The sequence below is a fragment of the Panthera leo genome, chromosome D3 (assembly GCF_018350215.1).
Source record: "Panthera leo isolate Ple1 chromosome D3, P.leo_Ple1_pat1.1, whole genome shotgun sequence".
NCBI lineage: Eukaryota > Metazoa > Chordata > Mammalia > Carnivora > Felidae > Panthera > Panthera leo.
The window spans coordinates 46,080,943-46,107,798 of NC_056690.1; the positions used below are offsets into that span (position 1 = coordinate 46,080,943).

At 42.4% G+C, this 26,856-nt stretch overlaps 1 protein-coding gene and 1 non-coding gene across 7 annotated transcripts in view; one reads left to right on the top strand and one right to left on the bottom strand.

Annotated features, from left to right (window-relative positions):
• The window catches only part of TMEM241 (transmembrane protein 241), a 114,938-nt gene that overhangs the window by 14,036 nt on the left and 74,046 nt on the right, over nucleotides 1–26,856 (bottom strand). For 3 of the 6 annotated variants that reach the window (XM_042910383.1, XM_042910388.1, XM_042910385.1), the window contains exon 13: nucleotides 26,052–26,145. In XM_042910383.1, the coding sequence (XP_042766317.1) occupies nucleotides 26,052–26,145 (94 nt within the window). Of the gene's footprint in view, nucleotides 1–3,322; nucleotides 3,712–12,912; nucleotides 12,947–26,051; nucleotides 26,146–26,856 lie in introns of those variants that run through there. The other 3 variants (XR_006195200.1, XM_042910387.1, XM_042910384.1) reach the window with 3 other exon arrangements.
• Nucleotides 11,915–12,023, top strand: LOC122204354. The gene has a single exon (XR_006195636.1). It is a non-coding gene; the product is annotated as a U6 spliceosomal RNA (small nuclear RNA).

Below are 26,856 nucleotides of genomic sequence, written 5' to 3' on the forward strand. Positions count from 1 at the left end.
TGAATAACAAACACCAGGACCTGCCACAGCTGAGGGACGCCAACAACAGCAGAACTCAATACATTGTGTCTGCGGCAGCAGGGGCTTTGAACTTCCTGGCTTTGTCAACGGATGTCACAACCTCTGTGTTATTGAAACAGATTTTGGTATTTAAAGCAGATCAGGCTTGTTTTTTAAACATTCATTTTGATCCTAAGACAAATTTTCTGTTTGTCTAAGGGAAAAATAAAGGGGAATATTGTTGGTGGGAACCTGCCAGACAGTTGTGCATTTGGGGGGCAGGAATCAGTCAGGCTTGTTGCTTGTTAGCATTTTGTTGTTTAAATACCTACGACTTCAGGGGCACCTGGGTGGCTCAGTCGGTTAAGCGGCCGACTTCAGCTCAGGTCATGATCTCACGGTCCATGAGGGCTGTGAGTTCTAGCCCCGCGTCGGGCTCTGTGCTGACAGCTCAGAGCCTGGAGCCTGTTTCAGATTCTGTGTCTCCCTCTCTCTGACCTTCCCCTGTCTCTCTGTCTCAAAAATAAATAAATGTTAAAAAAAAAAAATTAAAAAAAAAAATAAATAAATACCTACGACTTCAGAAAAAATGGACTGCAGCACGTATAAAAGCCCTTCAGGGTGACTGCCTCACTTACAGCCTGCACCTCCTACTTCAACTAGCTGTAGTTTTTCAAACACGGGTTCTACCATCACGCTGCCTTTGCTGCAAGGTCTCTCTGCCTGGAACAGTTTCAAAAGCCTCCCCACACAATTCCTGCTCACTTTTTGAAAACCCATTTCTAGGGACGCCTGGGTGAGTCCGTTGGTTAAGTGTCCCACTCTTTTTTTTTTTTTTTAATGTTTATTTTTGAGAGAGAGAGAGAGAGAGAGCACAAGCAGGGGAGGGGCAGAGAGAAAAGGAGACAAAGAATCCAAAGCAGGCTCCAGGCTCTGAGCTGTCAGCACAGAGCCCAACACAGGGCTCAAACTCACAAACTCACCACCTGAGCCAAAGCCATACGCTTAACCGACTGAGCCACCCAGGCACCCCAAGTGTCCCACTCTTGATGTCAGCTCAGGTCATGATCTCATGGTTGGTTTGTGCGACTGAGCCCCATGCTGGGTTCCATAATGACAGAGTGGGGCCTGCTTGGGATTCTTTCTCTCCCTCCCTCTCTCTGCCCCTCCCCTGAGCTCTCTCTCTCTTTCTCTCAAAATAAATAAACATTAAAAAAAAAAAAAAAAAGAAAATCCATTTCTAGAAAACATTTTCTGGACCTTCCCCCCTGCCTCGCCCCATCCACACATCTAAGTGGATCAGGCACTTCTTCCAGTGACTTCCATGCCCCTTGACATTGTACATGTTAAACTATGGAAATGTGTGGTCTCCCCAACCAGGGCATGCACTATGCATCTTTGTATGTTCAGGACATACCAACAGAGACCCATGTAAGGTAAGTGGCCAATATACTTTCCAGAACTGCACTAGTCATCAGAGCTGGTAAGTCACAGTCTTGTTTTTTTGTTATTTGTTTTAGAGAGAGAGAGAGAAAGCACAAGCAGGGCAGAGGGTCAGAGGAAGAGAGAGACTCTTAAGCAGACGCCACAGAACACAGCCTGACATGGCGCTCGACTTGTTATCATAACCTGAGCCAAAACCATGAGTCAGACACTCAACCAAATGAGCCACCCAGTGCCCTAAAATCTTATTTTTAAATCCCTTTTGATATATTAAGGGCACTTGGACCCCGGACGGGAGAAGCACAGAGACATTCTCTGCTCCTCTTCTCTGCTTCTTTGCCCAATTACCCTCCAGGAGGCTAGAAAGAGCTCCTTAGGGAGGATCTGCAGCTGGTTCACTCTGATTTCAAGTCCAAAAATGTCAGGAAAGATTCTGATTGTCTCCTGGATCAAATGACCATGGCTAGGGGGGCAGAGGAATGTAAGAGTGTGGAAGTTCATCCTTGAACTTCATGGTTGGAATCAAGGAAGGAACATTTCCCTGGGGGGGAGGGAGGGAAAGTGCTGGGCAGACTGAACACCAGATGTCTTGCATGCCCTTGCCATCTACACCTGGGAGCCTGTAGGAAATGCAGAATCCCAGGCCCCACCCCAGACCTACCGAACAACATCTACATGTGAACGGATCACCAGGTGATATGCTTGACCATGAAAATGTGAGGAGATCTCTACACCGCCCCCCCCCCCCACCAACTCCAGCACTGTCTCAAGAACTACTCTGTCCAGCTGGTGTGGGACAGCTTGGCACAGCCACATCTCCAAAGAAGGGCAGGCTGTAACTTCCTCACAGACCATGGAGAGGAAGGCATATGTCAGACTGGCCTGGAGTCTGTCTGTGTCGAAGACTCACCTGTGAATATTACTAATAGACCTTCCTTTTAGGGTAAAGAGTAAGGCGATAAAAATTTATAAACTGAGAGCAGATTATCTCTTTTTCACCTAGGTCCCAAGGAACTATTCCAAGTCCACCAGACAAACACCTCAGCTAAGGCTGAGAATCTACTTGACAATTTCAAAATGTTCAATCAACCCTTATTATAAATCCTATGATTTATTATAATGATCAGTGTAATAATTATAATTATTACTTTTTATTTGAGAGAGAGAGAGAGCAAGCATAGGCGAGGAAGAGGGGCAGAGGGAGAGAGAGAGAAAGAGAGACAGAGACAGAGAATCTCAAGCAGGCTCCACACTCAGCACAGAGCCATCATGAGGCTTGATCCACGTCCCTGGGATCAGGACCTGAGCCGAAATCAAGAGTCGGTTGCTCAACCGACTGAGCCACCCAGGAGCCCCATGATCAGTGTAATTATTATTATTTTTGAGAGAGAGAGAGATAGAAAGCATGAGTGGGGGAGGGACGGAGACAGAGGGAGACACAGAATCCAAAGCAGGCTCCAGGCTCTGAGCCGTCAGCACAATGCCCAATATGGGGTTCAAACTCAAGAATCGCAAGATCATGACGTGAGCCGAAGTCAGACGCTTAACCAACTGAGCCACCCAGGTGCCCCGATCAGTGTAATTATTAATGAGAGACAACCCAAGCTAAACTCTGGGCTTGGCTATTAATAATCTTTGGCATCGCTTCATTCAAGTGCGCAATGAGTTATTCCTTCTGCCAGGTATCAGAAGAACAATCTTATTAATTCATCATTACAATTTTAATTACCTTTGTTCTTTTATCATAGTCTAGGGTTATGTATATATATATAATTAAAAACATATTAATATATATAATATACATCAAATATATATTTAAAAGATATATTTAAAAAATATATATATATACACACATATGTACATACATATACACACCAACCTGGGGCAACAGGACTTTCTCAAAGGCACAGTGTCTTTCTCTTCAGACACAGTTTCAGATATGATGCAACTGATGGGGATTAATAAGGCAGCCGGTGGTGAGAGGAACAAGTTCTTCCTCATGATTCTCTCTGCCCATTGGGAAGGAAACTCTTCGGCCTCCTGGCCTTTTACTCTCATCCAAGTTCATTCTGATGGGAAGACTTACTCATCTTGCTGTACATTTACTGAAGCTCGTTACACTTGTTGGTGGGATTCCAGGGCTTCAAGCACAAAACCCAGACTCTATATGGTTTCCTCTTCTCTTGAATCCAAGCAATAAAATTCTCCGGAGTTTCTGTCTCCACCTGTTCGGGGTGGGATTGGAGGATGGGAAGGAAGCCATGCCCCCTATAAGGAGCAGAAAGCCTTAAGTCTCTAAACCAGGGTTGACATTTTCAACTCAACTTTGTTTCCCACTTGCCTACTAGTCCTTGTGCATGAATTCTCTTAGTCTACATTCCCAGAAGGGAAGAGGTGTGGGCAGTAGAGTTTAAGTACCCAGACTTTGAAGTGTCCAACACATGCTATGTACTGAAAAGACCTGTGCGTCTTGTCACACCATCTGACACCGGTCCTTTGGTTGTAATTTCAAAAATCTGTGGCCCTTTGGACATGTTTTCTCTTGGGACTTGTAACTTCCTGGCACAGCTGTGCAGGTGTTAGCTCTTCCCCCAGGTGTCAGACTTTTCTCTTCAGTATTCATATTTCTCAAGCGCCCATATTAATATGTACACTGACGAGGTGTTTCCTGGTACCTTTGGAGGGCTTCTTTTTATCCCTGTTGGCATTCCACTTCAGCTCATCCTAAAATACCTGATTTGTTGGATTTTCTATCAAGTAAAGGGGCTGTAAATATGCGAAGTATAATGCTGACGTACTTAGAACATCCCATTGTTGAAGACAAATGGAGAATTTGAGACAGCCCCAATTTCCTCTCAAACTCAATTCAGGGACAGCCTGGCATAGAGTTAGTAGATTCTTCACCTCAACTTTCTCAGTTTCATCTTACTCAGTAAATGTACCCATCTGCTCACAGACTTACCTTTAGAAGGATGGGTTTCTGACAAAGTTATTTTTTAGACTTTGTCCTGCTGATTAAAAAGTTCCATCAGTCTCCCAAAGCTAAACAGTGCTCTGTGCTTCTGGAAAGGAAGGGCATGTGGCTAAGGTGTTTAATTTTCTAAGTTGTTTTGATTCACTCAAAGGATAGATCTAATCTCTGAAGTGTATTTTTAGAAATGAAATAAATTTAAGCTCAAAGGAGCTTTAAATAAAAGCACCATAATTATATTTACTCCAAGGCCATGAGGCTTTTGTTCATCTCCTTTTGACAGAAGTTCAATTCATGCCATTGTTACCCTTAGTAATACTAGAGATGGAAGAACAGATTTGCCAAAATACATACAGCAGGACCTCCTCGCCATGTTTAAAGAAACATGGTGCCCATTTGGGAAAAACCCTTTTGCTACTTACAACCTGCCTCCTTCCTTAATCCCAGTAATTCCTGAAGAAATACCACTCGGGAGAAGTGAGGCTGTGAGGTCATGGGCGGTGCCCTGGTTCCAGGTCTGGTCACACTCGATTCTGCACAATCTGAGAGTGACAACTCCTGAGGAATGTACAAAGCTTGTGCAAGACTCACCATGTCAGCTCAGTTCCACCAGAGGGATTCACACAAACCACGAAGGCTTTTAGCTATTGCTGGACAAGATGGCACCCACTGCAAAATGTCAGCAAGCTCCTCTCTATGGACTCCCCCCTCCCCCCATTCATATGTTTAAGCCCTAACCTCCAATGTGGAGATGGGGCCTTTGGAAGGTAATCAAGGCTAGATGAGGTCATGGGTGAGGGGGTCCTCATGATGGGCTTAGTGACCTTGTAAGAAGAAACCAGAGCTCTCGCTCTCTCTCTCTCTCTCTCTCTCTGCCATGTGAAGACACAGCCAGAAGGCAGCCATCTGCAACCCAAGGAGAGAGCTTCCTCCAGACACCAACCAACCTTGATCATGTACTAGTGGCCTCCCGAACTGTGAGAAATAAATATCTGTTGCTTAAGCCGCCCAGTCTGTGGTATTTTGTAATGGCAGCCCGAGGAAAGACATTATTCCTTGCTCTTTTGGAGAGTTAAAAAAAAAATGAAAGTGAAAAAAACAAGGACTAACAGTTTCAGAAGAAGCTGTCACCGAATTAGAAGTGAAAAAGGAAAAAGGCTTTGAGTTATTGCTGGAATGGAGCAGAGGCTAAATGACGCGCACCGAGCACCTCCCTGGGCGCTAGAGAGGCGAAAATGGAAGTCCGGAACCTGCCCTCGCGGCACCCTATTCCAGGTCAGCTGCTCCAGAAGGTGACCAAGCAAATTGTATCAATATAACACGCTAAGTGCTGAGATTACGAGTATACTCTGGATACCACGGAACAAGCCCCACACCGAGGCAATGCCCGTATTAATCTGGGACAGATAAGAGTTACTGGGTGAGGAAGTTTGGGAAGGGCGTTCTACGAAGAAGGAACAGTACAAACAAGTCAGCAAACTCTAAGCCCCTGGGTATCAACTAGAGCACCAAGTGAGGTGAGTAGTGGCCACCGTTAAAGCTGAAAGAAACAGAGAGGGGAAAGAAAAAACTCAATAGCTGGGAACCCCTTTTCTCCTAGCAGGTATTAAAAAAAAAGCCTTGGGGCGCCTGGGTGGCTCAGTCGGTTAAGCGTCCGACTTTGGCTCAGGTCATGATCTCACGATCCGTGAGCTCGAGCCCCGCGTCGGGCTCTGTGCTGACAGCTCAGAGCCTGGAGCCTGCTTCAGATTCTGTGTCTCCCTCTCTCTCTGACCCTCCCCAATTCATGCTCTGTCTCTCTCTGTCTCAAAAATAAATAAACATTAAAAAAATAATAAAAATTTAAAAATAAAAATTAAAAAAATAAAAATTAAAAAATCCCATGGAATTTTTTTTACTTAGGGAAGCAGGCAGCTGGTTTCAGGAAGACTGGGTATCTGGTTTGATCAGCATGCCAGAGGTAATCCTGGACTTCAAAAGAGCTCATGCCACTCTCGTGGGCCTCTGTTTTTGTGCCCATGTCTGTGGGGGAGTCCTGGGGGTCAGAGACTCCCTGAGTGACCTCAGGTGGGCCAGCTGCCCTTTCTGGATTTCAGTTTTCCCCTCTATAAGAAAGGAATCCTCTATAAAGTGTTTCTCAGGGATTAAATTTTAGTCTTTCTTTTTTTTAATTAAAAAAATTTTTTTTTGGAATGTTCATTTTTGAAGGAGAGACAGAGTGTGAACAGGGAAGGAGCAGACAGAAAGGGAGACACAGAATCCAAAGCAGGCTTCAGGCTCTGAGCTGTCAGCACAGAGCCCAATGCAGGGCTCAAACTCACAAGACATGAGATCATGACCTGAGACGAAGTCGGATGCTTAACCCACTGAGCCACCCAGGTGCCCCTTAGGCTTTCACTTAAAAAAATTCTTTAAAGGGGATTAGGGATTTTATTCATTCCCTGACTTGTTCTGGTGAGAATTTTTAAGAAGCTTAAAGAAGCAGGGGTTACAGGCAAAATACATCCATTAGAAGTAGATGAGAGAGATAAAGTGTACTCTCCCAGGCATAAGCCAGGTGTGGGACTGCTCTGTTGTAACACAGACCTCTTTTTCTAAAGTTTAGCGTTAGTGTTTTCTAAACCAGAAATGTTACTGTGTATCCTCCCCAACGTTTGGTATTGTCAGTGTCTAGAATTTTAGCCATTCTGGGGGGTATGTGGCTCCACATCAGATTGGACACCACTTGCCTCTCATTTCCCCATTCTCTTACAACCAAGCTAGTACAGGGCAGACAGCTGCAATTTCCCTACTGAAGACCCGGCCAATAATATTTAGGGCTGATCCTCTTTTTCTGGCTGCTTCTCTTTTAAATAAACACCTGGGTAGAACTTCCAAAATGTTAGAAAAAACAGATTCTCTGAGTCATTTGAAAAATTGAAAAAAGCACTTTGAAACCTGTGGTGTTGCTTGGATCTGGTCATTTTGAATTTCTCTTGACACGAGAATGGGAAAACGGAACAGAGCATACGTGAAGGCTCTCTATCAACACGAATCAGCAGCTCTCAAATTGTAGCTGAACTCAAAATGCAAACAACACGTCAAATGTTTCTCCATCGGCAAAGGAAAGGCTCATTGTTTGCAAGTAATGCTGTCCTAGCGAACATAAAATGTGCAACACACATTATTTCCTACAATCCCTGCAACATTTCTGTGAAGTCATACAATGATTTCCATTTTACAGATGAGAAAGCTGATCCATACGAAGGCTAAGTAATCTTTCCAAGGTTACACTGCTAGAATGGAATTCTGATCCAGGTCTTTCTGTCTCCCGAGAGCTGGGCTATCTATCACAACTCTCTACTGTCTCAGCACTCTATAAATTGCTGCTGAATAAATCTGCTGAATGTTACATGTTCCAATAGAGCAACGTGAAAAAAAAATTTCAGGAAATAGAAAAACCTCTTAAGCATGGGTATTGAGGGGCACCTGAGTGGCTCAGTCAGTTAAGCATCCAAGACTCTTGATTTCAGCTCAGGTCATGATCTCATGGTGGTGAGGCTGGGCCCTGAGTCGGGCTCTGCACTGGGTGAAGAGCCTGCTTAGGACTCTCTCTCTTCCTCTCCCTTTGCCCCTCCCCTGCTCATGCATGTACTCTCTCTCTCATAAATAAACAAATAAATAAAGCACGAGTATCAAAAGCCAGTTATGCATTACATAATTCTCAGAGTGAACAGTCAACTGCCTGCCTGAGTATAAATTGAGGAAAACGTGAATAACCACGACTGACTTCCCAGAAGACGCATCAGGACTTGGTGAGGTCTGAGTGGTTCACGCAGCTGAAGCTCAACTCTGATGCTGGGCCAGGGAGTACTTCCGTGAAGAAGTATCTGTTAATCACACAGAATGGGCTCGGAGCTGGGCTGGCTGCAGTGGGGGATTCGAGAAGATACCCACCTACTCCCTCAGTTCCCTGGAGTTAACTCTTTTTCTAATTTCTCGAGAGTTCTAGCTATTCTTGAAAGGCAAAACTTATATACTCCAATGAAAGGTGACAATGAATAACCGCCAAACACCTCCCCCTGAAAGTGCTGAACTCGAAATCCTAATATTTTAAGGGTGCACAGAGGACGGTAAAGAGATCTGAACAGCACAGCCTAACGGTGCAAACATTCGGCAATTTGGGATAGTAGTATCGACCATGCTTACTGCGGCATCCGTAAGGTAATGATTTGCAAGAGTACAGGGACCAAAGTCAAGAGAACACCTCTTAACTCTCACCTAAAGAAAAACAGTTGTTTTCACAGGTGAAAATCCTTTCTGGGGGAGAGAGGGCAGTGCAGAGATAATAACAGGTGATTGGATCCTTGAATTCCTTCTTAGAATTAGAACTAACACAGTGTGACAATCTTGTTTCTTTTTTAGGGGGAGGGGTAGTCATTGTACAAAAGACTACCCAGAGACTTGAAAACAATGACTCCTAACTCCAGTTTCAATAAAAAAAAAAATGGAAGAGGCACTTTAATACTCACCAAATTCTTTACAGTTCAAATTTTGCGCCTGGGAAAACCCCCGACACTTTGCACCTTATTTGGGCATGTTAATGGCGAGTGGGGACACTCTGCCAGGTGTTAGGAATATAACCTTGAGTTAAGCCTCCGACTCTTGATTTCGGCTCAGGTCATGATCTCACCGTCATATGATTGAGCCCCACGTTGGGTTTTACGCTGATGGCACAGAGCCTGCTTGGGATTTTTTCTCCCTCTCTCTGCGTTTCCCCTCGCTTGTGTGCACACACCTCTTCCCCCTGCCCTCTCAAAATAGATAAACTTAAAAAAAGAAAAAAAGATATTCCCTGACCTCCTTGGGCTCACAGGCTCATACCCAGGTGGCTGGCTGGGAAGGAGTGATCTGATTATTTTGATTTTTCTAATTTGCCTGATCCTTGTCCTTCCTTTTCTTCTCCTGACATGGAGGTGAGGGAAAGTGGTGGGTATTTTATCAACTCTTGACTAATCACCTACCACATTCTGGGCCAAACATCGTGCATCTGGAAACTGTACAGAAAACACACAAACCCCAAATAGGGAATAATGGCCTGAGACAAAGCAGAAAAGAAACGAGGTGGAATTTTCCTTGGAGACAGATGTGACTGGGGGGTCTGCTCCCTGTGCAGACCCCCCAGCCTCCGGAAATCCCAGGAGGAGAAGACAGATGTGGAGGTGTAGCCTGGGAGATCCTGTTCCCCTTACAACTACCAGCCCCCCCAAGACCCCCTAGAAGGGCACAGAAACAACGTAATTAAATGACAAATCTAACACTAGCCGTGTTTACATGGTACCAGGCAATTCACTGTTGACTGAAAAAACTTTTCTTTCTGGGTATTTGACTGACTCGCTATTTGGGATCCATATAAACAAGAACAACCTGCCTGTTGGCCTGGCCTTACAGACACATTTACTTACATAGAAACAAAAACATCACCACAGGTCTTTCAAATCCACATGTTACTCCTTTCTATTTGTGTCAAAACTCCGCCTTCCCATCATAAGAGTCTGCACCTTTGAATTTCCCAAGGAAGGTTTCACTGTGTTAGCTTTGACTACGGCAGCTCCTTCTCTCGTGACCCAGGCAATTCATTTCTGCCCACACAGCCCACCCTCTGGTTTGGGCACGTACAGGAGAGCTCTTTGCTGATCACCCTGTGTTGGGCCACACCTCGGAGAACTTAATTTTAGGGATACGGAGGGAGGGTCTTTACAAGGAAATGATAAATGCACAAAGGAAGGAATGTGTGCATCCGGAGAAGGAGAGCATTACTGGGGGCAGCTGGAGGTACTGCATGAGGTAACGAGCAGAATTCCGCCTTTCCCTGTCTCTGACGCGAGGGCACAAACCTGCAAAGATGTGTAAAATAACATCGGCAGATTCAGGCATTTACTCAGCACTCGTGTATGCAATCCTATCCTACAGTGAACAGAGTACTCGCCAGTGTATCCTCCAGCAGAGGCCTTGTGAACATCCCTAATTAACTGGACTTTGTGTCGCAAAAATCACTTTAATTTCAGTTATGTTAAATTATATACAGGAATGCCTGGGTGGCTCAGTCGGTTAAGCTTCCAACTCTTGATTCTGGCTCAGTTCATGATCTCACCATTCGTGAGTTCGAGCCCTGTGTCAGGCTCCGCGCTGACCGTGCAGAGCCTGCTTGGGATTCTGTCTCCCTCTGCCCCTCCCCTGCTTGTGCTCTTTCTCCTCTCTCTCTCTCTCTCTCTCTCTCTCTCTCAAAATAAATAAATAGACTTGAAAAATTTTATATATAAACCGTGGAGCCAGGAAATTTGTAGAAATTCAGGGTATTTCCTTAGTAAATGAACTGATACAAATTCATTCAGGTCAAAAGTTGTGAAAGCGAGCATTGTTATCATATTTTTGCAGCAGAGAACACTGTGATGGTCAATGGCACTAAAAATAGCTGAGAAAAGAATTAGGAGTTCATAACTGGAAACAAGAAAACAACAACCTTATCCAAAGTAGCAAAATGTCCGTTAGCATCCCTCCCTATGAATTTTTCTGACAATAGGAAATGGAATTTAATTTTTTTTCTCTAATCCATAACTGTATGTCTCCTCCCCTGTGCCCTCTGGGAAAACCTTATTCATAAACGGATAATTCCCAGATAACTAAATTCTTTGCTGACTGTTTCCATACAGCTCCACAACAACAAGGCAGCTCCTGAACTTGCCACTTCAAGTTCCTGTCGCTTCAGCAGTGATGTCATGGAAAGACATCCCCACGTGCTGTGTTTGTTGCCCAGCTAGAGACTGTAAAGGAAATTATGCTCTGCCTCTAGGTTTTAATTTTCCATGAAACGTTATTCTCATTGCCAGAGCTGCCTAAACTGTGAAAGAAAAGTGATTTAATTAGGTCATAGCCATAGTTAGATTTTTAAGCACACTCTTCTGACAGAAAAGTCATATTTCACAGCTTTGTTGGGTTTAATAATTTATTTTCATCAAACCATTCCTGACGTGTTACGGTGCTGAATAACAACGGAGAGAGGAAGACGTGAGAAACACTAACTGCTGTGCGGAAAGTTATCTCTTCAAGTGAGCTTTTCTTTTCTTTTCTCTTCTTTTTTCTTCTAACATTTATTTATTTTTGAGAGAGAGTGCACAAGCAGGGGAGGGCCAGAGACAGGGGGGACAGAGGATCTGAAGCGGGCTCTGTGCTAACAGCGGTGAGCCCAATGCAGAGCTCAAAGTCATGAATCGCGAGATCATGACCTGAGCTGAAGATGGACTGAGCCACCCATGTGCCCCTCAAATGAGCTTTTCACTGTCCCAGCAAGAGAGGTGGAGTCTTAGGCTGATTAGAGGGAAGACTGAGTCGGGGAGGCTCCTCTTTCCTGATTCCCTTTCCCCATTCAGTAAGTGTGGAAAGACAGTGACAGGCTCTCCACACCCAACAGGCGGTGACGATGACAAGAATGATGAGGAAAATAAAGGAAAGGAAGTAACTGTGCCCACTTTGGCACCATATGTACTAAATTTGGAACATTACCGAAAACGATTAGCATGGCCCCCTGCACAAGGATGACACACAAATTCATGAAGCGTTCCCTAGTTTTCTGTAACTACGTGAGGTGATGGATTTAACTTGTTACAGTGATTGTTTTGCAATATATACAAAATCAAAATCATCATGTTGTGCACCTTAAGCTAATAGTTATATGTCAATTATATCTCAATAAAACTGGGTGGGGCAGGGAAGGGGTAACAGTAGCAACAGAGTAGGAAGAGGGAGAGAACTAACACTGTTCAGCAGAGATGACCTAGTGAGAGCAAAACGTGATGGGCATCATAACTCTACTCCCAGGATTTCCCATAGTCTTTTCTTTGTGTGTGTGTGCACACCCGCACGTGTGTGTATTCTTGTGCATGCCGGATACTGAACCTAAGAAGTCTCATTCCTGAACCTGAAAGATTTGTTTACTTGTCACCTCCTCAAAAGTTCAACTTATGATTCAAAATCAAGCCTTGAAACTTCTGTACAAATACATCTAAAAACTTAAGCAAAGAGTAAACAATTATGTTATTTAGAAGACACGAAGTTTGTGTGATCCCATATTAAAAGACACTAAGCTGTTCCTTCTTCTTTAGAAAAAACATTTCTACCAGAAATGGCAAGAGTTTTATCAATGGTCTTGGAGACATTTTAAAATTCCAAACATCGAACCCTCACAGCATCTGTTGACAATGCTTTTACAAGTTCATCCTATACACAAAACAGGCTTAATTTTACCCAGTAAACTGACATTGCCAAGACTCCTTCTTGGTTCAATATCTTGGTAATAGGTCAAGAGAAATGTCAACATGTCATTGAAAAAAGAAAGACATTAGTCTGTGCTCCCAAGATCTGGCAAAACAGCCGGAGAGACAGCTAGTCAAAACTCAGAAAAATTCTTATCCTTTTAAGAGATCTTCATAAGGATAAATCCGTCAGAGGCTGAAACTTACCAGTAGATCTTCTCACCCCTTTTAAGAGCAACCCCTATAGAGGAAACACAGTTCAGGATGGCGGTCTGTTACTACACAGGGAGATGTTGTTATGGAGACAGCTCTGAAGGCTCCCTGGCAATCCCAGTGTATAATTAAGGCTCCATCACAGAACAGCCAGCAGGGTGGTCTCCATGGGAACCAACAAACACACATTGTCACGGGCCTAGCAACTGTTCTGAATCAATGACTCTTTATATAGGTTTAAAAACATTGTGAATGGGGCATCAATTGCTTGTTTTGTTAGACAATGTCTGATTAAATATGTGTGAGAGACCCCGTTCTCATGCATGCTGAATTTCCAGTAGTGTCTAGAGTAGGCTGCCCATAGCTAAATTCACTTACCTAGAACTAGGAAATACAAATGATAAATTCAGACTCAGGAAGTCACTGGTTAATTTGGTGGAAGAATTAAACCAGTGGTCGATAGTGCCAGGGAGGACCGGCACCCATTCTTCTATGGCTGTCTAAATATTATCCCATCCTCTCAGTACACTCGACGTTATTATTACATTTGTTTACAGATGAGCACACATCTAGAAGGTGGCAGACCTGGGACTCAAAGGTAGGTCAGAATGAAGTCCCGGTCCAGGTTTATATAACTCTACATAATAATGCTCTTTGTTTTCGTACCACATTATCACGCCCCAGCTACCCTCACAGACATGATCTCATATATTCTGCTTTTACCTTGAAACATTGGGGAGTTCAGTTCTAGAATTTTCTAATTTTGCAATATTTTCTTCCTTGATCTTTCTTTGTCTGCCTGCTCTACTTCTGCACCCACCACGCACTCCAGGTTTGAAGATTTACATGGGACCCTTTCTAGGAAGGTTTCCCCCATGTCTAGGAAGGTTTACCTGGACTGTGTGAGAAGCATTTTCCTAAGCAGCAAAGGGAAAGGAAGCCCATTACATAAGATTCTGACTGCTCAAACTCTAATAACAGCAGAAAACATCCCAATTAACTGCTTGTAGCATTTACACATAATCTTCTATGACAGAAGGCAGACTTGGGTGATAGGGATGGAAGGTGAGATTGCCAATTCCTACTTTATTCTGATGGGTTCTATTAAGGACTTTTTTTTTTGAGAGAGAGAGAAAGTACGAGTGCATGCACACATGCCTGCAAGCGGGGGTGGGAAAGGGCAGAGGGAGAAAGAGGGAGAGAATCTCAGGCAGGCTCCACACTCAGCTTGCAGCCCCACACGAGGCTTGATCTTGAGACTGTGAGATCATGACCCGAGCTAAAATCAAGAGTCAGATGTTACCGACCGGGCCATCCAGGTGCCCCTATTAAGGACTTTTAAATTCTGGCAAATGCTTTATTAAGTAGGTACTGATAATCAATGATCAGGCTCCTGGCAAATCATCATTATATATAATCCTACAATTGAATGTACACATCATCAGCATTTAGCCTTAAATATTAGATTCATCAACACTGTCAGAGCTCACTCGAGTCATAACATTTCTAACATTTCTGAGCTACCTGATCAAAACCAAACAGTGAGGCTCTTTCCTTGTTCCCCTGAAACCCCAGTCCCATGCATCTCTTGGGAAAGCCTACTTCCCATTTTTCACTGCCCTTCTACTGAGGCTCAGGAAAAGGGCTGTCTTCTCTAAAGCGAGCCCCCATTCCCCTTCCGTCTCCCATTGAAGTTCATTATTCTCCCTATTTCCCTTCATTCTTCAGCATCTCCAAATCTCTCTGTATATGGCGTCTTCTTTTCTAGTTTCAAATATGCCCAAGTCCTTCTTTCCTCAGAAAAGAAATTATCTTTGCTAGATCTGACTATCCCCCTGCCCACCACCAGTCACAATCTCCTTCCCGCATCTGTGTATTCTTGGATATTTATGATCTATCTTCCGTCCCCCTCCCACCCTGTGCTTATAAAACTTTTTCCTGCAAGACCAGTAATGTCCTTGGTCTAGGCTTATCCCAATCCAAATCTCTCTGACCTCTTGGCAGCATTTTGCTTTACTCCTTTAAACTCTTCCTTAGACTTCCCCACAGAGAACTTGCCCAGCTTTCCTTGGCTATCACTTCTCTCTCCCACACATTATTGATCTCTGGTATTGAAGTATCTCCCAAGAAAGGCTTAGCCCTCTGCTCTGCTCCACCCACATCCTCTTGCTCCTGCAGTGAGCTCATCTATTTCTTCACGTTCCTTTTTTTTTTTTTTAGTTTTTTTTTTTTTACACATTCATTTTTGAGAGACAGAGGCAGCGCACAAGCGGGGGAGGGGCAGAGAGAGAGGGAGACACAGAATCAGAAGCAGGCTCCAGGCTCTGAGCTGTCAGCACAGAGCCCGACACGGGGCTCGAACCCACGTACCGCGAGATCATGACCTGAGCCGAAGTCTGACACCCAACTGCCTGAGCCACCCAGGCGCCCCATTCACGTTCCTTTTTTAAAAACATGTTTGTTTATTTATTTATTTATTTATTTATTTATTTATTTATTTATTTAGAGAGGGAGAGAGTGCACACGTATATGTGTAAGAAGGGGAGGGGCAGAGAAAGAGAGGAAGAGGGAGAATCCCAGGCAGGCTTCACTGTCAGAGCAGAGCCCAATGCGGGGGTCAATCTCATGAACCTTGAGATCATGACCTGAGTGGAAATCAAGAGTCGGACACTTAACCAACTGGGCCACCCAGGCGCCCCTCTTGACGTTCTTGATTCCAACTCCACTGCTCTAGGCGGAGCCCAAACGGACACATGAAGCCCTGAGCTCTGCCCTCCCTTTCACCCCATGTGTCCAGCACAAAGCAGTTCCATTTAGATGCTCCCTCACCATACACATCTGTCTAAAATAGATTTCACCAGCTTCCCTCCCCAAAGATGTTCTTTCATAATCCCCCCACCCGTTTCTGTGATGCCATGGAAGTCTCATGTCTCAAGCCACAAACCTTGGGGTCATTTGTGAACCTCCCTATCGGCCACTGCCTGGACCCAAACGACTATCACACACTCCCTACTGCTCTAAAAGGATCTGGGTCTTTGTTATCTAATTCTTTGATCACATAACACTTACATGATAGATTAAACAATCACAATTTCTTTTTCTTCAGACTGTCAGTCAAGTTGACCTTTCACCTTTATTGCCATCACTCACTACCTTGATTCACCTCCCTTCTAAATGCTTGGAACTCATTTCCAACATGACTTGCCTTTAGACCGTCTCATTCAAAAGTTCACAGTCATCTCCAGGGCGTGGCTTTCAGGGCTTCCTAACTGTCTCTTCCAGGCCCATTTCCACCCCCACACCCTCACACTCTCCTCCTCCTCTGGTCAAATTTATTTCCTCATGGTTCCCCACGTGCACATCCTGCCTTGGGACCCCTGCCGTTCATCCTGGAAGGCTGTCCTTCCATTTCCACTTCTCCCAGGCAACCTGGGTGTGCAGGGGCCAGTTCGGTCTCTCCACCACCTCAGCCCACTTGGAGCTTCCCTTTACCCAACTCCTGAAGTCAGTACTACCCCACTTAGCAATGTACTGTAACAGTCTCACCCTGTCACTCTTATCTCCTCCTCTGGATTATAAGATGCGCTCGGCTGGCCCTACACATATACTAACCCATTTTCCCCACCCCAGACTCCAAAGGTTTTCCCAATAAAGGCTGACTGGTAGAATCATGTCCAAAAAGAAGGCCATTCAAAGAGAGACCACATACCTTGATATCAGGCACTTTTAATACTACCCAAACTGAAAGAATCTAGTATACCATGAAGTCCCATGGAAATAGCAGTTGTTTCTGGCAGGCAGTAAATTATGACACATTGTCAGGGAAGGGACTGGGGGAGGCAAGCAAGGTACCTAGGGTGCAACATTTAAGGGGGCACTCATTGTTCTCAGGTGCCGACCCCACACTGCATGATGGCCCTCATCCCAGCCCTGTGCATGTGAAAAATGAGACTCTTAACATTCAAAAAACAAACTAAACCAAATCAAGAGACACATACAAGGCAAGCTATAGAAAAATCTTTCCCAGGGCCATAGAGAACAAACTAAGACTTGGTTTCCTGGTCTACCACTGAGTCAGGACAAAATGGCAGCAGCAACTATGGCATTAACTTAAAGGAAAAAAGCATTCTTATGGAAGCAGCTTTGAAATGGAGAGCAAAACCTGGATTCTAAGGGCCCTAGAGGGCCAGAGCTGCTGTCTGGGAATGAATCTTCTCTCCTGGCTCATCCTCAACATAAACTCACTCTGGCCTCAGTTGCTTCTTCCCAGTGGATGCTGAGAACACCAGTCAGTTTGAAGTTAACCAGGATGAGACAAGGCACTATTCAATCCGGAAAAAATTCTCACATGATAACTTAAATCTACTAGAGAAACCCATTAGCATACCACATCTTCCTTATATGTCTACACATTTCATTGCTTTCGTCTTAAATTCATTCACTTTTTCCTGCATCAGTGCTTTGCAAGTGGGAAGAGATTCCAAGATTTTATGAAGATGAAGTTAGATTTCACACGCCCAAATTTATCAAACTGAAGGGAGAAATAAAAAAAGTTGCTAAAAAGGTTGCTTTTTAGAAGGTTTCTTCTTTAAAAAATGTTTGTTTGTTTGTTTGTTTGTTTGTTTGTTTGTTTTGAGACAGAGAGTGAGCAGGGGAGGGGCAGAGAGAAGAGAAAGAGAATCCCAAGCAGGCTCTGTGCTGTCAGCACAGATGCTGACAAGGGAATTGATCTCACAAATGATGAGCTCATGACCCGAGCCAAAATCAAGAGTTGGACATTTAATTGACTGAGCCACCCAGGTACCCTGAGAATGTTTCTTAAATTCACAGATAGAAAAACAAGAATAACAATGGTAACAATATAAAGTGACTTCAAAGGCCCTTTTTTTTTCCCATGCTGAGCATTCTCAGACCTAAAGAAGATACTAAGATAAGGACCAGAGAGAAGCATGGATACCTTAGAAGTGATGAAGTTCATGTGACAACTCCTTGGAAAATAGCAGAGAATGGATCCTTCTGGAGCAAGGAAGAAGGTGCCCTCAGCCTCTTCTGAATGACCTTCCTTTCTGAGTGTCTTTGAGTTTTTCCACAGAATCCAAATTCTCCTCTGGGGCCAACGGAACATCCTTCTGAGTCATTTTCCGAACATGCTGGCACTCACTAGAGTCACAATGACGTCATGGGGAAATGTTGTATTGCTAAGTACAATTATGTTGTATTTCAAATGTCAGCACATTCTGATGTGTAGGTGGTCCAAAGAATGGGACAGTATTATGCCACTGAGGATAACAGAGCTTATTTTCAAACAGAAAAGAAAAAGGAGGAGGAGGGGAGGGAGAAAAAGAGAGACTACTGAAGCTAGAAGAGACCTTAATGGCTCATCTAATCCAATCTTCAACATTTAAGGAGGATTAGCATTAAACCTTAGCAGCCATTAAAAACCCTTATACTTTTGAATCAGCTACAGAGAAGGAAATGATGAACCTCACCTCCCTCCAAGTTTAAAAGAAAATGAAAAATTTAAATAGGTAAAAAGGAGGCTCATGAAAGTAGTGGCCAAACAGGCAAAGGCATACACAAGAAAAATATCCTTCCTAATACCAAAAGACAATATTTAAGCACTATTCTTTGAGTACTTTGCAGCTTTCAGGGATGGTTTAATGCCATAAAATCCACCCACTATAAATGTAAAGTTCAATGATTTTTTTAAAGTGGGCTCCACGCCTAGCACAGAGCCCAATATGGTGCTTAAACTCATGACTCTGAGATCAAGACCTGAACTGATATCAAGAATGGGAGGCTTGGGGCGCCTGGGTGGCACAGTCGGTTAAGCGTCCGACTTCAGCCAGGTCACGATCTCGCGGTCCGTGAGTTCGAGCCCCGCGTCAGGCTCTGGGCTGATGGCTCGGAGCCTGGAGCCTGTTTCCGATTCTGTGTCTCCCTCTCTCTCTGCCCCTCCCCCGTTCATGCTCTGTCTCTCTCTGTCCCAAAAATAAATTAAAAACGTTGAAAAAAAAAAATTAAAAAAAAAAAAAAAAAAGAATGGGAGGCTTATCTAACTGAGCTGCCCAGACGCCCCAAAAATTCAATGATTTTTTTAACTGTTTATTTTTATTTATTTTTTGAGAGAGTGAGTGTACACACCAGCAGGGGAGGGACAGAGACAGAGGGAGAGAGAGAGAATCCCAAGCAGGCTTCACACTCAGCACTGAGCCCAACATGGGGCTCGATCTCACAACCATGTGAGATCACGACCTCCACCAAAATAAAGAGTAAGATGCTTAACCGACTGAGCCATCCAGGCACCCCCAAAATTCAATGATTTTTAATGAACACATTTAATAAATTAATTTAAATGATGGTGCAACCATCACCACAACCCAGTTTTAGAACATTTCTATGAACTGAAATAACTTCCTTGAGCCTATCTGTAGTCAATTTTTGCTCCAAGAAACCATCACTATGCTTTCTGTCTCCATAAATTTGCCTTTTTTGGAAATTTCAATAAATGGAATCATACTCTATGTATTTTTTTGCACTGGCTTCTTTCACATAGCATAACGTTTTTGAGATTCATCCATGTTGCAGCAATGAGGTAATAGTCCAATCCTGTTTATTGCCAAATAGTATTCCATTGTATGTGAACAGTACATCTCTTTTATACATTCACCAACTGATGGCCATTTAGATATTGTCCAGTTTGCGGCTATTATGAATAATGCTACTCTGAGTGTTCATGTTAAAGTCTTTTTGTTTTCATTTCTCTTGGGTAGAGTTCTAGGAACAGAATTGCTGAGCTATTTAGTCAGTTTATGCTTAGCATTTTAAGAAACTGGCAAGACAGTTTTCTAAAGTGGCTATACCATTTTACATTCCTACCAGTAATTTATGAGGGTCCCAGTTTATCCACATCCTCGTCAGCTCTTGATATTGTCTATATTTTTTTATTACAGCCATCTTAGTGAGTGGGTAGCGATATCTCATCATGATTTAATTTGCATTTCCCTAATGGCTAATGACATTGAGTTCCTTTTTATGGACTTCACAAACCATTCATATATCTTCTTTGGTGAAATGTATGCCTATTCATATCTTTTTTTAAGAGTTTTTATTTAAATTCCAGTTAGTTAACATACAGTGTAATATTGGTTTTAGGAGTACAACATAGTGAATCAATACTTCCATATCACCGGGTACTTATCACAAGTGCCCTTCTTAATCCCCATCACCTGTTTCACCCACCGCCCCCACCTTCGCCCTGGTCTTCAGTGTGTTCTCTATAGTTAAGAGTCTGTTTCTTGGTTTGCCTCTCTCTCTTTCTTTATTTTTTCCTTTTTCTTGTTGGTTTTGTTTCTTAAATTTCACATATGAGTGAAACCATGTTATCTGCCTTTCCCTGACTGATTTATTTCTCTTATTAGCATTACACTCTCTAGGTCCACCCACGTCATTGCCAAGTAGCAAGATACTATTCTTTTTATGACTGAGTAACATTCCATTATATAGATATTTATGTATTCACATCTTTCAACCATTTTTTGTTTGGGTTGTATGTAGTCTCACTGAAGAGAGTACAAAGAATTCTTTATATATTCTAGAAACAAGTCCTTAATCAGATACATAATTTGCAAATATTTTCTCCTAGGCTGTGGCTTTTCATTTTCTTAACAGTGTCTTTTGACCATTAATTTGATTTGCATACTATTTTAATTTAAATGAAGTCTAAGCCTGGGGCACCTGTGTGGCTCAGTCAGTTAAGTGTCCAACTCTTGATCTCAGCTCAGGTATTGATCTCAGTCAGGGTCATGGATTCAAGCCCTGTGTTGGGCCGCACACTGGGTGTGAAGCCTATTTTTTAAAAAAATGAAGTCTAATTTATCAATTACTTTATGGCTTATGCTTTTGGTGTCATATCTGAGAACTCTTTGCTTAAACCAAGGTTGGTAAGATTTCCTCCCGCAGTTTATTCTAAGAGTTTTCTAGTTTTAGCTCCTATATTTAGGTTTACAATCCACGGTTGAGTTGATGATAAGAGAGAGGGTTTAAGTACTTTTTTTTTTTTTTTTTTTTGCATACCTGGTTGTTCCAGCACCATTTGTTGAAAAGAAAATCCTTTCCCTGTTCAATTGCCTTGGCACTTTTATTGAAAGTCCACAGACCATAAATGCCTATCCAATGCCAATACCATAATGTCTTGATTATTCTAGCTTTATAAAATTCTAAAATCATGAGTTTAAATCCCCCAACTTTCTTCTTCTTTTTAAAGTTTATTTATTTATTCTGAGAGAGAGAGCATGTGTGGGAGAGGGGCAGAGAGAGAGGAAGGGAGCGAGAATCCCAAGTAGGCTCTGCACTGTCAGCACAGAGACCCACCTAGGGCTTGAACTCACGAACCAAACCGTGAGATCATGATCAGAGCTGAAATCAAGAGTTGAATGCCCAACTGACTGAGCCACCCAGGTGCCCCTGTTTTTCTTTTTCTAAATTGTTTTGGCTATTGAATTTCCAAATAAACTTCAGGATCGGTCTGTGGATTTGTACAAAGCGTTTGCTGGGATTTTGACAGGGATTACATTAAATCTATTGATCAATTTAGGAAGAATTTCCATCTTAACATCGAGTCTTTCCATTTATTGAGATCTTAGATTTCTCTGAGACTTTACAGTTTTCAGTCTTGAACTGCTTTGTTAAGTTCCTAAGTATATTTTTAATGCTGTTATGAATGAAATTATTTTCTTAATTTCATTTTTATGAACATGACTGTTCATTATTAATACATAAAACTATGAATGATTTTTGTACATTGATCTTGTATCTGTGACCTTGATAAATCGTTTATTAGTTCAATTAATGTTTTTATGGATTTCTTAGGATTTTCTACATGTAGGATAAATGTCATCTGTGAATATAGACTATTTAATGTTTTCCTTTCTAATTTGGGTGCTTTTTTTTTTGTCTTATTGCACTGCCTGATAGAAGTGGTGAGGCACAAACATTCTTGTACTGTTCCCAATCTTAGGGAGAAAGTATTCAGTCTTTCACTATTAAGCATAATGTTAACTACAGGTTTTTCACATGTGCTTTTTATCAGGTTGTGAAGATTCCCTTCTATTACTAGTTTGTTGAGAGTCTTTTTTTAAAAAAAAAATTTTAACGTTTATTCATTTTAAAAGACAGAGAGAGACACAGCATGAGTGGGGAAGGGGAAGAGAGAGGGAGACACAGAATCTGAAACAGGCTCTGGGCTCTGAGCTCTCAGCACAGAGCCTGATGCGGGGCTCAAACTCATGGACTGCAAGATCCTGACCTGAGTTGAAGTCAGAAGCTCAACCGACTGAGCCACCCAGGTGCCCCGAGAGTCTTTTTTAATCATGAATGAATGTTGGGTTTTTGTCAAATCATTTTTCTGCACCTACTGACATGGCTCCTTTTTTATTCTTTATTCTGTAAATATAATGTATTATAGTACTTTCCATTTGTTAAACCAACTTTGCATTGCTGATAAATCTCACTTGATTATGGTATAAAATTCTTTTTCTATGTTGCCAGATTCGGTTTGCTACTGTTGTGTTAAAGATCCATATTCATGGAGAATATTGGTCTATAATTTTCTTATGATTTTATTTAGTCTGGCTTTAGTATCAGAGCAACTCATAGAATAAATTGGGAGTTATTCTCTTTCCTCCGCTCTCTAAGAGAACTTGTAAAGAAAAAATATTTCATTTAAAAATATTTGATAGAATTCATCAGTAAAGCCCATTGGACCTGAGCTTTTCTTTAGGTAAAGATGTTTAATCACTACTTACATTTATTTACTTGTTATGAGTTTATTCAGATTTTCTATTTATTCTTGAGTCAATTTTCCTGGTTTGTATGTTTCTGGGAATTTGTCCATTTCCTCTAAATTGTCTACTTTGCTGGTATAATATGAATAAAGTTATTCATAATATATAATCCTTTTAGTTTATATAGAATCAGTGGTAATGTCCCTGATTTCATTTCTAATTTTGATAAGTTGTATCTTCTTTCTTATTTTCTTAGTTAGTGTAGCTAGAAAATAAATAATTCTCCCGTGTGATTCTTTGCCTCATGGGCTATTTAGAAGTATGTTATTTAATTTCCAAATAAATGTTTTTTTCTAGATTTTTTTTTCTGTTGTAAATTTATTTTCTTTTTTCTTTTTTTTTTTTTTTAATTTGAGAGAGAAAGAGAAAGTGTGAGTTGGGGAGAGGGGCAGAAAGGGAGAAAGAAAGACAGAGAGAGAGAGAGAGAGAGAGAGAGAGAGAATCTTAAGCAAGCTTCATGCTCAGCACAGAGCCTGAAGCAGGGCTGGATCCCACAACACTAGGTTCATGACTGGAGCCAAAATCAAGAGTCGGATGCTCAACAAACTGAGCCACCCAGGTGCCTTGTTGTAAATTTCTAATTTAGCTCTGCTGTGGCCAGAGAACATATGTTAAATGATTTTGATCTTTTCAAATTTACCAAGACTTGTTTTGTGACACAGCATAACACTTAACCTGAAGAATGTTCCATGTATGTTTGAAAAGAATGTGTTTTCTGCAGTCAATGGATAGAGTGTCACATGTCAGTTATGACAAGTTGGTTGACAGTATTGTTCAAGTCATCTGTACCTTCTATACTCTTACTTTTCTTCTGGAACTCTTATATATGTTAATATGCTTGATGTTGTCCCACAGGTTTCTGAGCCTCTGTCCATATTTCTTCAATTATTAAACAGTCTTTGTTCTTTAGATTGAACAATTTCTTTTGCTCCACATTTCAGTTCACTTAGTTTTCCTTCTGCCCTTCAAGTCTGTTATTGAGTACCTCTAGAGGATTGTTCATTTCATTTATTATACTTCTCAACTCCAGAATTTCCACCTGGTTCTCTTTTTTTTTAATTATCTCTCTTTATTGAGATTCTGTATTCAATGACTCTTTCAATTCTTTAAATATGGTTTCCTTTAGATCTCTAAGCATATTTAAATAGCTGCTTTGCAGTCTTTTTCTGCTAAGTCCTATATCTGAGGACAGACACTCAGACACAGCTCCCATTAACTGCTTTTTTCCTGTGTATGGATCACGCTTTCTTGTTTCTTTGAATGCCCCTAAATTTTTTGTTAAATATTGGACATTTTAGATAACATATGGTAGCAACTTTGGATTCTGACTTTTCCCCAGAGCATTGTTGTTTTGCTTATATAGTAATTTGCCTGGACTAAGTCAATGAAATCAGTCTCCCATATACGGTACAGCTGCTGACGTCCTTAATTTTTTTTCTTGTTTTTATTTTTAAGCTTTTTCTGGCTTTCTAGAAGCCATCCACATGTCTGCATAGCTTAGTGTTCTAGCAAAGACTAGTCAGAGGTTTTGCTCAAACACCTTCAGCCAGAAAGGCTTCTCTCTGCTTCTGACTGTGTGTGGGCTGGGGAGTACATTCAAACTTCAGGCTGAAGTTTTTCATGTCTGCCCCAGCTTTTACTTTCTACTGGCTCTCTCCCATCTCCTCTGTGCGTGCACGCAGGCTCTGCTGGCCAGGGACATGTGGGTGTTTTGGGCACACTCCATCTCTGCTACTCGTGCACACAGACTCCGGTCAACCTGGGACACATGAAGAGCTATCAAGCCCCTGATGGCTGTCTCACCTCCCCGAACTACCTACTAGTCCCCAGCTAGACCACTGGTCCATTGCTTGCCCCAAAGAGGACTGTAAACTCAAGATAGTGGAGATACTAGCTCTTTTTACTGATTTACCACTGACATGGCCACTTTAACTAAAAATACTCCAAATAGAATATTCTGGAAGTGGCAGCAAGGCTGCTGGTTTTCACAGCCTGCCCTGCTCTGGTTGAAATAACACACTGACAGAGCTGGGGAGGAGGGAATGGGAGCAACCTGAGGTAAGAACGCCACAGGCTCACGCTGTTCCTACCCAAAGTTTAGCAGTTTTCGTGAACAAATGCTTGCTTCCCAGTTTGTTGCATGCCTTTGGTCAATTTTTAGAGAGCTGAAATGGATATTTTTGACAATCTTTTCCCAGCTTTCCAGTTACTTTTTGTGAGGAGGATTTGTCAACCTCTTCATTCTGTCATGCAAGAAGTCAGTATCTCAGTCACTCTTCACATTTTGCTATAATTAGAATTATTAATGCTGTTAAAAGGAAGAACTATACAGGTGAAAATATTACCATGAAATGTTGTTTTCAAAGAAAAATGTTTGTTTTTGTTTTCTGGCAGAAAAAATCAACAAACATAAAGACGAGTGAAGATCTAAGCTTAAATGATGATTTCATGAGATTAAGTTAAAAAATCTCATTTCTCAGGGGCACCTGGGTGGCTCAGTCGGTTAAGTGTCTGACTTTGGCTCAGGTCATGATCTCAAGGCTCATGAGTTCGAGCCCCGAGTTGGGCTCTGTGCTCACAGCTCAGAGCCTGGAGCCTGCTTCAGATTCTGTTTCCAGCTCTCTGCCCCACTCTCTCTCTCTCTCTCTCTCTCTCTCTCTCTCTCAAATATAAATAAACATTTAAAAATTTAAAAAAAGAGAGATCTCATTTCTTAGAAGCAACACCTAGGGCCCTACGACTTGACTCCTTCACAGACATGAGAGAAATGAATGACATGCTCCACTAGGAAAAAGTTAGTCCCAAAGCATCTCAGTCACGACTGAGCATCCCCCAGCTGCTTTTCCTGTTTCTTATTTTCCAACTTCTCTATCATAGGCCTCAACTATGGTCATCAGATATGCAATGGACATTCCTAGAATAGTCTGTTGTTTGCAGTCTGGACACCGTCACAGCCCCATTCCTGCCCTGTGCATCCAGGAATCCAGTCTCGTAGAACTGGAGAAGACTTAGAGATTTTGGGGGGCAAAACCTTTCACGTTGAGATGGGGAAATTAAGGCTTAGGGGAGGCAAGGGGATTATCCTTTCCAGGAGTGTGATAAAGATTATGTCGTGCTGATAAAATAGAGGACCTCAGAAACCGTTACTGGAATGAGTGAGTTATCAAGTTCAGGGCCAATGACTGGGAATGGTTTCAGGAAGATCAAACACATGCTCCAAGAACACTGGACATGAAGGCTCCTGAGGTTGATTTTTCCCAACTTCCCTCTTTCTTCCCTCTTTCTTACCTTAGCAAAGAAAATCCAGGCTGCACACTGCCCTGGGGCCATAAGGCTTTTTAGCTTCACTGTGCTGAGCATGAGAAAGAATCCTAAAATTCCACTGGAAGGAGAAAATATTCTCTTGTTAGTGAGGCTTGTCTTCCTTGAGCCAATAGCTATTTTCTGTTACATTTTACCAGCTAGTTTCTAATTATTACACAACCTCTATCTCATCTGTGCTTTCTAGTGATCTCTGGATAAAAATATCAAATATTTAAAAAACCCACAAAGCTCTAATTTTATGAGGAGCTATGATAAAAGTGTTTCACTGGGTGGGGGGGCAGGAAGGGAAGGAGTATAGAAACTTGGGAAATCTCTGGCTAAATCATGAAAGAAAAAAAATGTGGAGGACAATACCTCCTGCTCCCTCCCATACTATTTCTAGAGCTTGGTGCTTGCCAAGGTAGAGCTTCAATTTTTTTTTTCAAGCAGAACAAACTGCCAGAAAAAAACTTCCAAAGCGAAACTCACCATATGGGGACAGAGGGTCTGGACCAGCTCCTGGGTTCAAGGTAAGAATCTAAAGGGGAGGACTGGCTCCAGTAGCAGAAGCGCCCCCAACCCAGGCTGAGCTACACAGAAGCTATGCTTTGGGAATGATGCCTAAGCCCATCTGTGTGACCTGAGAGACCACACGCCATGGGAGCCCTAGAGGTCTGGAGCATCCAGACCTTGGCCTAGCAGTGGACACGTAATTAGTGGCCTATGCTGGAATCCATTTTTTAAAATTTTTTAAAAAATGTTTTATTTATTTTTGAGAAAGAGAGAGAGA